The 16,463-nt window shown below is 35.0% G+C and overlaps 1 protein-coding gene across 2 annotated transcripts in view; it reads right to left on the bottom strand.

The window, feature by feature from the left end:
• Positions 1–16,463, bottom strand: part of LOC121319818 (plexin-C1-like) — a 31,356-nt gene that overhangs the window by 2,062 nt on the left and 12,831 nt on the right. The window contains exons 9-33 of one of the 2 annotated variants that reach the window (XM_041257668.1): positions 16,083–16,169; positions 15,407–15,493; positions 13,532–13,613; positions 13,363–13,412; positions 12,233–12,372; positions 11,816–11,992; positions 11,329–11,413; positions 10,268–10,444; positions 9,992–10,165; positions 9,302–9,398; positions 8,632–8,733; positions 7,853–7,956; positions 7,599–7,640; positions 7,252–7,385; positions 5,173–5,371; positions 4,395–4,541; positions 3,556–3,730; positions 3,328–3,431; positions 2,989–3,064; positions 2,310–2,344; positions 2,111–2,215; positions 1,630–1,793; positions 1,381–1,528; positions 480–620; positions 290–364 (exon numbers count right to left, since the gene is read on the bottom strand). In XM_041257668.1, the coding sequence (XP_041113602.1) occupies positions 290–364; positions 480–620; positions 1,381–1,528; positions 1,630–1,793; positions 2,111–2,215; positions 2,310–2,344; positions 2,989–3,064; positions 3,328–3,431; positions 3,556–3,730; positions 4,395–4,541; positions 5,173–5,371; positions 7,252–7,385; positions 7,599–7,640; positions 7,853–7,956; positions 8,632–8,733; positions 9,302–9,398; positions 9,992–10,165; positions 10,268–10,444; positions 11,329–11,413; positions 11,816–11,992; positions 12,233–12,372; positions 13,363–13,412; positions 13,532–13,613; positions 15,407–15,493; positions 16,083–16,169 (2,907 nt within the window). Of the gene's footprint in view, positions 1–289; positions 365–479; positions 621–1,380; positions 1,529–1,629; positions 1,794–2,110; positions 2,227–2,309; positions 2,345–2,988; positions 3,065–3,327; positions 3,432–3,555; positions 3,731–4,394; positions 4,542–5,172; positions 5,372–7,251; positions 7,386–7,598; positions 7,641–7,852; positions 7,957–8,631; positions 8,734–9,301; positions 9,399–9,991; positions 10,166–10,267; positions 10,445–11,328; positions 11,414–11,815; positions 11,993–12,232; positions 12,373–13,362; positions 13,413–13,531; positions 13,614–15,406; positions 15,494–16,082; positions 16,170–16,463 lie in introns of those variants that run through there. The other variant, XM_041257669.1, reaches the window with a different exon arrangement.

The raw sequence follows: 16,463 nt of genomic DNA, 5'->3' as shown, positions 1-16,463 counted from the left end.
CTTATAATTTTGCTGTAGGTATACGTATTAATGTTACAAAATGTTGCTGTAGCTACAATGCACCTGTATTATGAAATGTACCCATTCATTTGTGTATGCACAACAGGAGTTGATGGTATATCATGAAAAAGAAAACAGTCATGCTTCCCATATTTGATGTTCATTTTGGATTATCATTACAGAAATTAATAATTTCCCAGCACCTATACATATTGCATCTGAGCAGTTCCATTTTGTACAAACATTTTTGTAAAAAAAAAAAAAAAAAAAAAAAAAACACAACACTTACCACATTGAAATATGCTGTAATGAATTTGTAGATTTCAGCCATAGCTACTTGTTCATTAAATTCATTTTTATGCTTCTGATTAAAAAATGAAAATACAGAATAGTTGAATTGAAGAACATTATGTACAGGCAAATAAGATCATGAACATAACACATAAAAAATGGAAGACTATTTTAAAATGATTAGATACCTCTGATTCTTCAAGTAGAAAGTCATTAAGGTCTTTTTCGCTGCATTCTGGGAGATCTTGTATGTGCTTGTAGTAGGCTTTGACCTCTGTCTTGTACTGTGGTATGTCTTTGGCATACAGCAGTTTGTTTGTTGGTGCATTCTAAAATTGGAAAGAATAAAAGTGGAACAAAATTACACAAACTAGGACGATGCTGACTATTTCTATTTGGTTTCAACCTTTCTGTCCCCAACCTAATAATCACTGTGTACAAGCATACTGGATGAGAAGACAGAATAAAATTACAGTATTATAGCAATATGATACAGCATAAATATCTTGTTTCTTGTGATGGAATAAAGTACAGCACATATTATACATATTGTATGTCTTCCCAGACTAATCCTTCAGAGGGGAAGAAGTATATTTAAAAAATCGAAGAACAGTTCCAGCTCTAATGTCTGAATTATTAAGTTATCATCGCAACAGCAAACCACCATTAAATGTAGGGGATAAACAAGTAAAGTCCTATTGCTCTGGATTTTCCACCTTCTCTTATTAGACTGTTGAAAATACCCGAATTTAAGTTAAATATCCCAGTAAAAATGATTTAGAGAGAAATGAAAAATATGAAAACAGGTGTAATTACATTGTGTTCTGTGTCATTTTTACCTTACTAAACAGCATGCCTTATCACTAAAGCACAGTGTAAATACATAACAGGTAAGCAATTCCCCCTATTGAATACAATAAACATTTCATTTAAAAACAGAAAATGTACAGTCCTTTCCATTTAAAACCATAATCTATCAACGTTGTGTTTAGGACTTGTGCCAGGCAATATACAGTACAATCAACAAGCTTGTCTTCAAGTTTTAAACAGTCAAACCCTTTTTTTTGTTACAAATATAGAAAATGTTACCTTCCCGAGCTGCTGGTCTGATAAGGAGAATGAGTCCATGAAAGCCTGAGCTATAACTGACAGGCATGCATCCAGGTGGGGTGACTTTTCCATATCAAAAACAAACTGCGGATTTTTCAGGATATTGACCCAAAAACGCAAGGGGAGGCTGAATAGGTACAGAAAAAGCAAATGGTTATACATCTTAAAAACACCTTGAGATTCATGAAATTGGTTAATATCCTTCTGCTTGTTCAAAGAATGCAATACCTGTTAGTTTTCCAGATGTGCAACACATCTGGGTCAGTGATCATTTTATTTTTAGCCTGGAGAGCTAAGAAATCAAAAAAGTACTTTATAGCCACTGGAACTTTGTTGTTTGGCATTCCCCATATCGTCTGGAATAGTTTTTCAACAAATGAGTGAATAGCAACCTAGAAAAGGAAGTGTTTACAGCTGATGAGTTGTTGTATGTGACTTTCTGAGCTTAAATAAGTTTGAATACTGTAATATTTACAGAGGAAGGCATCTAACAGCAATGCTTTTGTGCTTGCGTATCTGCTGTTTTACAAATAAGAATTTAACATGAGGAAAAAAATAGTGCTCTTTTTTAAAGATGTGAAGCAAGTGTTGGTTTCCGTACTACATACTGTAATATTTAAGAAAATACTCAACTAAGTATGTTGCATTTTCTCTACTCTCGTTGTCTGTGCCTTTTATATTGTATATAATGGCTGACTAAAAAACATACCTTTGTTGACAACAGTTTAGTGAGGTAGACTTCTTTCAGCTTCAACTTTTTTCTTTTCTGTACATTTTGTTCTTTATCTTCAACTTCTGGTAAATCTGTTTCAATCTACAAACATACTGGGACAAGGTCAAACATTGTACACAATACAATATGTACACAAATATACACACGTGTTGTAATACATGCTGCTGTAACTTACCAAATGGCAGTATTTGGTTGTATAGTTGTCGTCATCTGCACACATTGGAAGAGAAATGAAGAGACATAAAATTAAAGAACTAACAATCAATATTAGCTTGAGCTATCAAAGCTATCAGGTCTTAGGCCTCCCTAAAATATCAAAGCAATATTGCAGTGAAATGGTTATTTTTTACATTAGTAATGGACCTTGAAGAAAATCAAAGAATGCAGCTTTGTATTATGCATTATGACACTAACTTGGGAAAAACTTAGCGCCACAATATGGCAGTCATATTAGGTCATGGGTCAATGGTATGGTCACTAACACACTTAGCATGTAGTATTTATAAAAACAAATATGAAGTAACTACCTCAGATGGATTCTGATACTGCATATGAAGCTTTGATACTGGTGTTAGCCACAGCTTTGTGAAATTTCTGGTACAAATAGGTAATTTTTCTTGTACTACAAACTTTCAATCTTGACCTAGGGAACCACAGATTTCAGCTGTCTACCGAGTATCAAGCTAAAAGCACAAAGTGCTGGGTCTTTATCATCTCGCAGTTCAAACTGAAGGGCACCATTTTGCCCAATGATTTTCTATAATACCTAAAATATCAGTATCTGAAATAGTTTATGAGATATTAACAGTTGAATTAGCAGCGGAGCGGATTTCCAAACTCAAACACTTATTAACCTTTTATACTTTCTTGAGTAGATAAATTCTTCTCCTTCTTTTTCTTGGTGACCCTTATGAACGCTCCATTAGGAATCTAAAAATAAAGGCCACAGTTAGATTCAAGTACAGTTACTGTACAATGGTCATTTCTAGGAACAGATCTATTGAGCTATTATCATTTTTTCCCCACTGGCTTTGAATTTACTTTCAGCTTGTCTGAGACTGAACAGCATTCCTCATTCTGTTCCAATCATGTGACAACATGACCTTTCAACTCTGCCAGGCCCAATTCTATTTGTCTACATAAAGTTATATAAAACAAGCTTATCTGAATAACGTGTTACATCACATTCCTACCTTGTAATGCCCAATAGTGTTCAGCATTGTTACCCCATTTTCCAGAACTTTAGAACTGTTGTCTACGTCTTGAAGTTTCTGTTGAATCCCATCTTTTTCAAATTCTGAAAAAAAAAACATTAAAAAAAGTTTTGTTTCTTAAAAGACACACTCACACTTAAATTCAATGACTTTTCAGACCATTCTAAGACATTTCTAATATGATAAGGACACATACAACAGACTCACCAATATCAATATCATTTATCTGAAGGTGACAGCAATGGCCAAATTTGGTTTTAAAGCTTTGAAGAATCTTCTCGTTGGCCTGTCCAATAGTGTCGCAATCGAGAACGTTGACATCGAGAGAAATGTGTGCCTCACTCTCACTTTCAGGACTTCCTTGTAATGAAACTTTAAGTTTCTAGTAAAAAAAAAACAACTAAAGAATGTACTGTATGATATACACAAGTATGAAAACAGTGATTCTGTTGCTGTTATTCAAGATAGAAAACGCTACAGCCAAACATGACACTCTATAGCTATATTACTAGAGTTTAGTGAAAATACTACATTGAATAATCTATCTATCTATCTATCTATCTATCTATCTATCTATCTCTATCTATCTATAGATAGATAGATAGATAGATAGATAGATATATATATATATATATATATATATATATATATATATATATATATATATATATATATATATATATATATATTGATATATACACACACACACTTCTCCTGATTTAGTGCATTTAAGAATAGTTCATTATAGGGATACAATTATGTTTAATCTGTTGTGACAAACTTAGAGGTACACTGAGCAACAGATGTCCTGTATGATGTCTGATAAGAATCAGTAGAAGTTGGTGAGATTCAACCCACTACTAAGTAGACAAAGAACTTTGCAGCAGATAAGATGTGTTATAACTGTCATTACCTACAATAACAATAACAAAAAAATGTTTGAGGGAAAAAAATGCACGTTAGGTTGTTCAGATAAATGTTTACAGCCACTGACTTGAAAAACTCATAAAAGGAATTCATCCAAAAAAAAAAAAATGCAATCATACCACAGTACTGAAATCATGAGCTTGCCACAGTAGCCAGTCCTCATTGAGGGTGTAAAGAGCTTTTTCATGAATGGCATCTACTGGACCTTTGTTGTTCCGTTGTATTATGGCTGACACTAGCAAGAACAAAGGTTCTCCCACTGACTCCTGAATAAAAGAAAACAGGAACAGTGCAGCTTTTATAAAACACAAACCAACCGACTTTTCAAAACAGTCTTTGTTCTAACCACATCCTTAATTGTTAACTGTATTTCCTATTAAAATTGTAGTTAAATGACCCTCTATTACCCTATCTGCCTACAGTAAGGCATGACCAACATGCATAGAATCCATTCACAATCCTGTTTGCAAAACATGATGATTGCTCTTTTTGGTTGTGCGAATAGGATATAGGATAGTGTTCCTAACCCTGTTAACACAGCAATTGTAGACTTACTGTATACATCAGGCTTATCTTATTAAATATCTGAAACATTAGATTATACACCCACGATCCTACCATGGACTTGTGCTTCTTAATTTGTGAGAAAATGATGAAAATGTAAGAATGATCTAGGCTGACTTATAATGTTTGACAATTCATTTAACCTTTTCCATTAAATAACTGAACTATTCTCTTTTCTGACACCTTGTCTATTATTTCAGAATTTCCTTCTTTTTTGTTCTCCCAGTATCCAGTTTATTTTGTTTTTTCAGTAACTAATGAGAAACAAGTCAAAATAACTGCCACTGATAAACTCAATAATGCTTTTTACGTTTCAAAATGTATTATACTTACCCTAAGAAAACCATACAAGCACACAGACATCCAGTTTGTCAACAGTTTTTCAACAACTGACTCAGTACGTCTCAGCATCAGTTTTGGTTGTGTGTTACTGGACTGGTCCATTAAGTTCTTAAGTAATTCTTCCATGACACTGGTTAGGTATACCAGGTTACTTTGCAGAGCAATGGTCAAATAGGAGGCAAAGGTGCACCTGTTGGCATTAAAAGTATTGTATTTATACACTAGAGTTGCAGAATCTTCACAGGCCTTTATATATGTTGGTGGGTGGATAGGAAGTATTTCAAACCATGCACTCTGAACTTTTCACCCCGACTCAGATCTCTTCTAAGTCTTGCCATTATGGTACTACTTCACCGTCACATAAGGCACTGTCTGCTACTCCCTTTGGTAATGTACCATGTTAAAAGACAAGTCCAGCCCTCTGTTTAGTGCTGTACATCCAGGCTGCCTGTATTCAGAGTACTCAGTATCCTGTTCTCAATGCTTCTCATGTCTAGTTGGGCATTTGTATTTGGACGGGCTGTACTGTATGTACAGTGCATATGCAGCACATCATTTTTACATCATTTCCATACTGTGGATAGCTCATGCTGTTGACACATGTTTTATTCATTTACTTTTTAGGTCAATAATTCAAAGTAGACCAATTCAAAGTAATGAACCTTTTTGCATGACAAGTGTATCAAACACATTTGAACTTGAAAATGAGGAAGGGCTGGAACTAGATTGTACAGTTTTGTGCAGCACCAGTTCCTCTGTTGCATCAGCGAGTGCATTAACAAACACCCTCTTTGTTTTCGGATGTAGATAAAATTTATGTAACAAACTGATAGCAGGGAGAGATCTGTGCTGACTCTGCTGGCGTGTTCACGGGCTGCAGGAAGAGGACGGCAGTTGCCCAACAACCACCTGTGAGTCATGGCAGTGACACGGGGAGGTGGGAAAGTGGGTGTGTGGACTTTACCCCTCTCTGAATGGCTGAGAGGCGAGTCTTGGGAGATTGTTGGTCCTATAAAATAATGCTCTGCTGTCTCCTCAGGTCTGCCCTGTTAAACGCGCCGAGAGTGCGGAAGCGCTGGTCAACGACCGAGAACCAGTGGGAGAGAAAGAAACAGAAGTTCAGAGCGAGACATTGAGGGCAGGGAACCCTTGGGCAGACCCCTGATTAGTATATCAGAGCAGGCTAGTGAGCCGGAAGCGTAGGACGGTGATCTGGGTCGCACAGGCAGCGGCGACTGGGATATCGCTGCAAAGTGCAGCACCTTTTCTTTGTAGTTTTTGTTACTGTTTTATTTTCCTTGTTTCTTTGTGCCTTCTGTTTTGAATTATTGTTTCGAAGCACCTGCAAGGGCGCCGGTATTGTGTACCATCGCTTGGTATGCCCGTGGTTCTGTTTGCCATCGTTGGTAAATCAGACCACGGACCCACAGCACCATCTGAGGGAGTAAAGAAAAAACAGCACCGTGAAATAAAACTGGGCTCCTGTACGGTGTTGCCAAATTCACCTGTCTGTCTCCTGTGTCAGTGAATTACCCACCACCCTTCCACAGCATCTTTTACAGTAAAGAATATAATAATGTACCAATATGGCAAAATGTGTTAGTTTTCAGAATGGAAACAACATTCTGAAAGACTATTCCTGATTTCACCTTGCTCTCATATCAGTATGTTAAAAAAAAAAAAAAATCCCAGAAGCTCAGCTGGCTGGATTGCCGAGTCATTTTAGTTTAACATCAATTCTTCTTCTTTGAAGACCCTCTAGTGAACTAAAAACAGAGGAAGCATACAGTAACTGAAACTACTGCCATAACAGGATTTGGCAGCACTGCAGCTATTTTAGATCCAGATAACTTTATAGAGGTATGCCTTCCTGTACTGTTTCCGGTGAAATTACAGAATTTGGAAATAAAGACTTCTGCATTATATCTGCTAAGCAAATCAAGATCTAACAGTTCAAGAAGCCTGCATATTCCATATGTCTGTAAGCTCAAAAGCAGTAAAAAAAGACGCAGGAACCTGGTGTGCTAGGTAGGCTGCAGATTATTTTTCTCTGTTAAAACAGCAACTCACCTGTCTTTGATGGTGAATTGTTTTTGTTCTTCCATGGCATGTACCAAGGTGACAAGAAACTGCTTGTTTAATATAAGTTCAGACAAGGCTTTGGAACAGTCATCTTGCTTGGCTTCTTGTGAATCTTGAAAAGGCTTAAAAAAGAACACACTTCACTTTCTCATGAGATCAATTCTATATTCTACATGAATGCAACACCATAATGAGTGCCTAGGTATTTGGTAGATGGTGTTGAGCAAAAGCATTACAAGGTTTATAACACATCCAATCAGTTTATTATTGTTACTATTAGCATATGTGTTACATACAGTTTTAGAAATGCAAACGTCTCATAGGGAGAGACTTACATGACCAACTTCATTAACAAAATGGCTGGATGTATGCCCAACCTAGAAACAACAAATAAAAACAGAAACCAGCCATTAAATTTGAACTCAGGTCTTCAAAAAAATGTTACCTATACATCACATTGACACACACACAAAATAAACCACATTTTCCTAAACATATAGCATATTATAAAAATGAAGTAAACCACATACAGAACAGCTCACAAACAAAATATCGAGTGTATGCTGTTAAGAGAGCAATGGCTTATTACCTCAGGAAAAAATGTTCTTATGGCAAAATGCTTATAGTCCAAGTAAGGGATTGTTCCAGAGCCTTCTATTAAATCAGTCTGATCCGTTTGTAATTCAGCAAAGCCTTATAAGGGAAAGACAGAAATGTGTTCATTTGAATTTGTCACAATAATTTCATTTTATTGGCTATACGCTATTCTTTAAGATGATAGGATTAACTCTACTTAAGCTTTATTGTGAAACAGACTTTGATACGCATTCATATCTTGCTTCAGTTTTATGGAATGGTTTACCTGACAATGTTAAATATGCAAGCTTTCCACTAAAATTTATGAAATTGCTTCTTGCTTTGTAAAGATCCTGTTAGTTGTCATAGTTATTCATTCCTATGTTGTCCTGTTAAGGTGTTTTCTTTGTTTATGTGTAGTGTTTTATATACTAGGTGTAAAGGGTAATTGTCCCAATGGTCTTGTCTTTTTCAGCCTACACCAGCAGTCTATAGCCAAAATGAGGAAAGTCATGGAGTCAATGAGAAACTACACAGGTAGGTATAAATAGCCTGGATTCTTCTATGATTAACTGAAAGATGGTATAGTTTTCATCCAGACATACCAATATATTTATTTTTTATTTCATTCCGAAAAAGATAAGCAGATGGCAGTTTGGGATTCCTTTCGGACTAAACTCTGGTATTTCCAGTCAGAAATGCACGTTTTATCAGCCTGCATTACTTAAGTAACCCAGGTGAAGGATTCTGCTCCTGGTTATTGGTAGACCCTCCAGGAAGGGTCAGGATTACCTTCACGTATCTCATTCCGGATGTCGCTTTCCAGAAGCTCCAGCTGTTCACTTAAATTCTTTGACATTACTCTTTTATTGCGTTGATTTATGTAGATGGAGACTTAAAAAAAAAATATATATATATGATTGTTACTGGCTTTAGTTTCTCTTTACTTAAAAACAGGCACTGAACAGAATTTATAGATTGAACTTTTAACGGTGAACTTCCTGATAAGTTTTTTTTAAACTTTTTTAAACTTCTCTGAATAAAATCTGTTGGCCGATTACAATACTAGAATCAGCAGTGACCAAGTCTTTATACTAAAAATGGTTACACAACTAAGGACTGTTACAACATAATCAGATTGCTGGGATTTGAGGTAATGTAATGAGTTTGTTCATTACACAACAATGTTATTCAATGCCTTAAATATATAATCAGAAATAGTGCCCAAGGCTGAGTATGTTCATAAAATACATACGCACTCTCTATTCACAGATGGAGATTTAACTTGATTTATGTTATAGGTTTAAACAAATACAAAATACCACATTACAACCTATTTTTTATTTGTAAAAATTGAATAAACATTTGCCAATGGGGAACATTTGTTGTGGAAGGAACTTGTTCGTTAAAATCTAATGAGGTTGCATGCAAAACACAATGCTTATGAAAGAAAATAACTTACCTACAATTACAAAAAGTAAGAACAATGGGACGACAATTAAGAGCCACAAATAATTAAACGGCTGTTCTAAAACAGTAGAAAAGTTTCCCAGCTTGATCTACAAGAAATATATAAAAAGATAATGAAATGTAGTTTATTTTTTACATTTTTTAAAACCTATATAAATCAGCTATTTCCCTTTTCAGTCAAACTTCACAACACCCTGAACACGGCACTGCTTTATCAAAGTAAACAAAAAACCTGTGTCTTTTGAAAAAACCCTTAAGAAGCCTGGCCCTGGTTGACTGATGTTGGAGGATGCACCGGACCAGATGAGATCCTGAGAAAACTGTCCAATCATTGTATACCACCTTCATCCATTATATCTTACAGATCTGTCTCCGTCATTCAATTATTTATTCATTTTTCAATCATGCACTTAAAAATTTAGGATATAAATCGAAGCAAGCAATTAAGAAATTAAAAAAGACACTATTTCATGATATAAGAAACGTTAATGTCTGAAACCCCACATAACCCCAACCACGTTCCATGTTTTTTTCCCCCCTATTTTCATATAATAATAAACTTTTGTTTCATTAGCCTGACTTTTTTTTTCTTACTTTTCCCTTTTGAAATAATATGTACTGTATACTGATCTGAACTGACCAGCTCTCTGTTTCATATTTGAGGCTTCCATGAGTGACTTACCTCCAGTGCCAGTTTGGATGTGCTCAGTTTACAAGCTATAGTGCAGACAATTGAAGTATCACCAGACTTATCATTTTCTTTAATAAGATTACCATTACATGGACAAGATTCATTGTTAGATTTGGCCAGAATAGTTAATTCATCCTCTCTAATATTCAATTCATCCCTCTTTTTCTGAAAAACAAAAATAAAACAAATGTAAACATACTGTACTTGACAAAAAATAAATAAACTGGCAAAGCTTGGTTTAAAAACAAAAAACTGATAACGGATCACCTTTATGGTTATCTGTAAGACATTTCCCACAGAAGTAGCTGAGAAACCCAGAAACTCTGGGTCAGGGTGGTAAATTAGATGACCACAGTCCAACTCATTTTTATCCACCACAAGTGCAACAGTAGACTTTCCAGCAGTTGGAGGTGAGTTGTAAGAAATATGGGTACTGTTCATCATCTAAAAATAAAACAGTAAGTCATTTTTATTTCAGGTGAGCATTTGCTGACCACAGGTATTTTATTTCTGTTACGCTGTGCACGCACATAATGTCATACTATGGCAAATAAATCTTACGATTTTAGAAAAAAAATCGCACACCATTACACACATATCAGTGTAGTGAACAGCTCTTGAACTGTAGGAGGCATTACATATTCCTGGAGATTCCATTTTACAATTTCTAACTAAACGTAGACTTTATTGCATTCTGAAAAAAAGTCTCCTACTGTACTAGAAACTGAGATACCATGATATTCAGTTTAATAAACTCTCAATTTGGATAGGGATGTTGGTACAGTATATTAAATGAAAAATCAGACACATTCTTGTTGTTAAAAGGCAGAGGGTCAGTATAGGAAATTAACCAGCACCTCACAGGATTTCCCCTTGGGTTTGGTCTGGTGTAAACCACATTTGACCAATTTAGACCAATGAAATGTATTTATTATTCACAGCATAAGATATTTATTGCAAATAAATCAGAATACAAAGAAAATAAACTCAGTGGCCTTCAAAGACTGCTGCTTGGCAGTGATGGGCAGGCATTTACCTAGGCCAGGACTTCTGCTGTGTGACCTATTCTTCACTAGGACAGTCCATGTTAAGTGTTCTCTAAACTATTGTCTATAACTGACCTACTGTCATAAACCTTAAAATAACCAATCAAACTAATTATTGTATAACAAAATAGATAATTAGCAACTAAAATATGTTCTCTTGCTCTTCCCACCTCTGTATCTGGCTTTCTGGCCAGTCACCAAAGAACTGAAGGATGGAGCAATGTCCACATCATCCATTACATTTATAAACCAACAAATAATATTACATTTTTGAGAACCCACCGTATTTTCAGCAGAATGCTTCCCAGTCTTTACAAAGTCAACTAAATGCAATTTTGCTCCAAAGATTGTGATTCTTCTGTTCCCACTGTTTAAAAGAATGAATAATGTGAGGGACTTTTTTAAGGCAATTTAATGCAATATGAAACAGAAAACCATCACAAGTTGCAATAGTCTACCACAATCAATCAATGCAAAAGCTTACAACCAGGAGTTGCAAAAAATAAATACAATACAAAATATATGCTCACAATGCAACAAAATTAGCATTCTATTTACACTACTGAAACAGCCTATATAGCAAAAACAAATCTAAATTAAATGCCAGTTCTGTCTGTCAGCAAGGGAAGTGAAACTTCCTGTGGCAATCTGAGATTCTCAAAATGAACACTGCTATTTGTACTGCTTGCTTTGTGTAAGTGAAACATTGAAAATTGTTACTCTAAGGGGGTGTTGGGTTAATAGATAATGTTAATTTGCAAACATATACCTGGCCCATGAAACTTTGGGGGAAATGCTCTCACAGGACGGTAAAGAGAGATATGTTACTAAAACTGATCCGTAGCATCTGCCATCACCGAGCTCCACACATACGTTCCTCACATCCTTGTTTGCCTTTGGCAGGGAGATCCTTATTTCTGTTTCTGTTGAGCTCAATATCTGTGCTCTTGAAAAACAAAAAGACAGATGAGTCACATTTTTACCATCTTCTTAAAAAGTCATTTTTCCTTTCATATATATTTGATAAAAGTGCACTGTTTGAAAACTGTATTTTTATTTGTTCTCTTTGTTATTTGCAAGAGGATCTTATTAGACTGATATTTTTCGAGGCTTTCCTCCTGAGGCTTCTGATCTCAGCTGTTTCGAAAGGCAAAACGTTTAACGCTTTAAAACAATATTTACTTACTTTTGTGGTTTGCAGTCAGAATTTCCTTTTACTAGTACTTTAAATTGTGTTCCTCTGAAAAGGTTTTTCCCTTTAATGATTACATTGGTTTTTCCAAGTGTTGACACTTCATTTGGCTCTATGGAGTCAATAACCGGCCCCTGGTTAGACAAAATGCAGTTGTGTGTCAATGTTAAGTGATTCCCACCACCCACAGGCAATAATGCACAAAGCACCAAGGGATCCATCTGTAGGTGAAGTTAAGTGCATTTTCAATGGATGCCTGTCATTTTAGGGGTGCTTTTGACTCAGCAACCAGTATGCCATTAATTACTGTATACGACAGGCACAGTTATACATGGCTCAAAAATAAATGCTAGCATACTACAGTACTGTACAAAGAAAACAAAATCCTATGTACTGTAGTATAATATGTTACATTTTTTATTTATGTTTCTAAGCTTTCTGTTTGATATAAAAAAAAAAAAAACACAATGTTTGTGACTAATACCTACCTGTTGCATTAACAAATATGTATAACACACTGAATAACAATTACACCTGGGATTGGAAAAGGTATTTAAATGTTTGTTTCTTTCACTTCCTGTTAGATGGGATTTTATGTAAATTACTGAACACAGGGCCAAACGGAAAGGGAACTTTTCTTAAAATATACAGTACTGGAGCAATGGAACATTATATACAGTACTGGAGCAATGAAACACTATATACAGTACTGGAGCAATGAAACACTATGTTGGAAGCACTGTTTGTTTGGTTGCGTTTAATACTGTACAATATATATGACTGCAGATTACATGCTGACCTTGTATTTACTGCTGTATAAAGCTTAAGGAGTGCTGAACGATGCTTTCAAATCCATTTTATCTCCTCTTTTAAGCACTACCAGCATGATCACATGACCCCTTTTCACCTGTTGATACGTCCTTATAATGCAGATATTTCAAAGAACACTATAATAACATTCAATACAAGAAAAGCAGGACCAATAATAAAATTGATTTAAATAAAAAAAAATAAAAAAAATAGATAGATATCGGGCTATGCATGTGAATATAAAATAATGAAGCTTAGTACAGTATATTTATATAATAAGCAGAAAAAGCTACTGGAACTTTAAGATTACTCACCAATTGTATATCCTGACTGCACCCAGATGCACTAAGGAAACAGCTGAAAACTAAATCAGCACAAAACAAAAAAGTAAGTTACGGAACATCATATTTCAAAATCTGGTCAATCTTTCATTCATACTCAGGAGACACAGAGAAATGGGAGGGCCGAAAATGAGCAACTTACTTGAGAGTTGGTTGGGGTTGTCAACAATTCCACCTTTATCATAGGCAATGTCCACAGGGATAATCAATTCTGAAAAATTCAACTAAAAGAATAATTTAGAAATTAGATTGTTTACATATGACCCATATTCAACTTCACTGGTAAGCAGTCAATATTTGCACTGTATTTGAAGCATCAATTTTATTTTAGTAATTAGTGCCATTTGATTAATGAAATATTTTGCATGTACAGGTAAAATCATCACTTTCTGATCCTTAACCCTATATAGTGGATATTTTCTACAGACTCCATGAAAGTTAATTATTTCAGTACATGTGGGCACCACAATATACTGGAATTTACTTAGAAGCAGCGCACCAAATACGCTCTGTACTAGGTGTTTTACACATAGAAAAAATATGAATTCTGCATATTTAAATTGAATGTGTAAAGCATATGCATAGAAATGTTGCTTGTAGCTTGAGTTTGCATGTTATCAAGCTTCTTGTACTTCGTTGGTTCCCGACGTCTCATAGAGAATGGATGGCATAAATTCTGTGACAGCTAAGTTTAACCTGCCTAGGAATTGCCAGAAACACGTGAAAATAAAAATAAATAAACATACGCTTGAATCCACTCACTTGCAATGTGTGTTTGTGACTGCTGAATAAGCGACTGGATTCTTGATCCTTAGGATTTCTCAGCGCTGTCTCCCTCAACCTAACCTACCAATTTAATCTGTCAACCAGATTTTTAGAAGGTAAATCTATATAATAGTCTCTATTTAGAGAGAGTCAGGATGCTTTATATTGCTATAGCAAGGTGACCAATAAGGAATACAATATTATTGCTTCTTAGACCATTTTAAACGACTCTTGTTTCCAACAAGTTTGTTTTATTTTTAAAGATTGTTTCAATGGTGACTCAAGTTCCAATGTTCCAATGTACTTGTACTTAGACAGTCTGGGACAAGAGAAGATTATGAGGCAGGTGTTTATGTAACAATTTCAGCTATGTTAATATATTTATATAGTCACCATGTACTTGTCATATTGAGTAGGCTATGCTTAAAATGGCTTTAAAATATACAAAAGAAACTGTAAATGTCCAATAAATGAATGTACACAGAGTGCGAGTTGAGGTGCATAAATATAAGCATCAAACAGCACCTAATGTTAAAAAAGTGACGTTTCACCAAACACCTTTGAAATGTAAACAGTGAACTTCTAATTGACTGAGCGAATGCTTTGCTGGCTTTTGATTAACATTACAAAATAAATCAGAGCGAGATCAAGTTGAACAAACAAATATTTATTTGATTTGCAGAGTTAAACATAAATGTTCCATTATCAATTACTTTCTCTGCTTTGACTGTCTCTGCTTTGACTGTCTCGTGGGATGCTCTGAGAGAGAGCATTTATTTAGTCCTTAATGTTTCATTGAAATTAATGTTCTCGTTGATTCAGCACCAAAAAGCCTTTCAGAATTCCCCACCACTTCTTCTACCAATACATTTAGCTCCTGGTCTGTAAACGTTAGATTCCTCACTCTGTCCTCCTTGGTCACTGTCATTGTGACAAACCATACTAACCTATAAAGCAGTGTGTGTAAACCTCATGCAGAATTCTGCATGCTGAATTCTGTTCCCTGTGACAACTTGCAAATGAATAATTTAGCTTGCTTTACTTGTGAATATAATTAGCATAGTGAATAGAGCAACTGCTGGTTCATTTTTGCACTCGGTGTGGCTTCCCCCTGCCACGCGGTAATTCTGGTCATGTACTGTCGTTTAGTGAATGAGGGCTGGAGTGCCTAAATTGGAGAGTAAATTACTCAACGACCCAAAACCTTCTCTGGAGTGCTGCTTACAAGATGATAGTTGTGAAAGGCACTCACTTTGTTTCCAGAGCATCTGAAAGTTCCATTCTCCTGCTTTGGTTTTACAGTTTGATGTTCACCGAATCTACATACAAGGTCGCTGTTCTGTGAAAAAAATAAAGTGGGCTGTGGTTGAGTAATAGAAACACATTTGATAAGCATAACCTTGTAAATAAGAGATACAAATTATAATGAGATACAACTGTTTATAAGTAATAACACATGACACACTGTGTTGAGGCAGTAGTTGAAGCCAAATGCCTTCAGTCACGTAAGAGATCCACATATTATAGGACGACTATACACCTGGAGTTAATACTGGTAAAATTATTTTTATATCAATAACTTGAAAAAAGCTAAAATACAACAGCACACCACTGGAATGTTGTTAGGCACTTAAAAAAATGTGTGTATAAAGGAATACAGGTATAGACCTATAGATTCTATTTTCATTCATATGTGCTTATTGATGATTTGTAGCGATTTAGCTACAACAACATATGCATGAGATGTGTGTAGTTTATCCCATTCCTCTCTGTAACCTATACAGATTCAATTGACCCATTGCCATTGTTAATTTTTGAATAAAATTGTTTTTATGTATTTATTTCTGACTTGCCACATTTATAACTCCATAAGACTTTAACAGGGAGGATTGAAAGTACAGTATTAACCTATAAGAATATAAAGTTACCTTTAAAGCCTCAGTATTTTCAGATTTTACAAGAATTTCTCTACTGGAGATGTCAAAGCTAATCTTCATTAGAGTAGGACACAAATTCTGATTACAAAAAGAAACAAACAAAACAAAACAAAAAAACAGAATAGTTTTAAGATTAATATTAAACACAGTTAAAATGGATTTCCATTCAGCATGTCGATCAGTTAAAATAATTAATTCCTTTTACCAATAATGGATGCACCCTGTTCACAATTTTTAAGGACCGTTTGTTATGGACTTTTTTAAATTAAACCCATCCAACTGTTTAGAGACAGTTTATTAGTCTGATCTCATTTTAAAATAACTAAACACCAAAAAAAAGTATTTTAAAAAACATTAATTAAAGTGGTAAAG

Source organism: Polyodon spathula, chromosome 8 (assembly GCF_017654505.1).
Source record: "Polyodon spathula isolate WHYD16114869_AA chromosome 8, ASM1765450v1, whole genome shotgun sequence".
Taxonomy (NCBI): domain Eukaryota; kingdom Metazoa; phylum Chordata; class Actinopteri; order Acipenseriformes; family Polyodontidae; genus Polyodon; species Polyodon spathula.
Note: the sequence above shows the minus strand (reverse complement) of the source record. Positions and strands in the feature narration are given on the sequence as shown.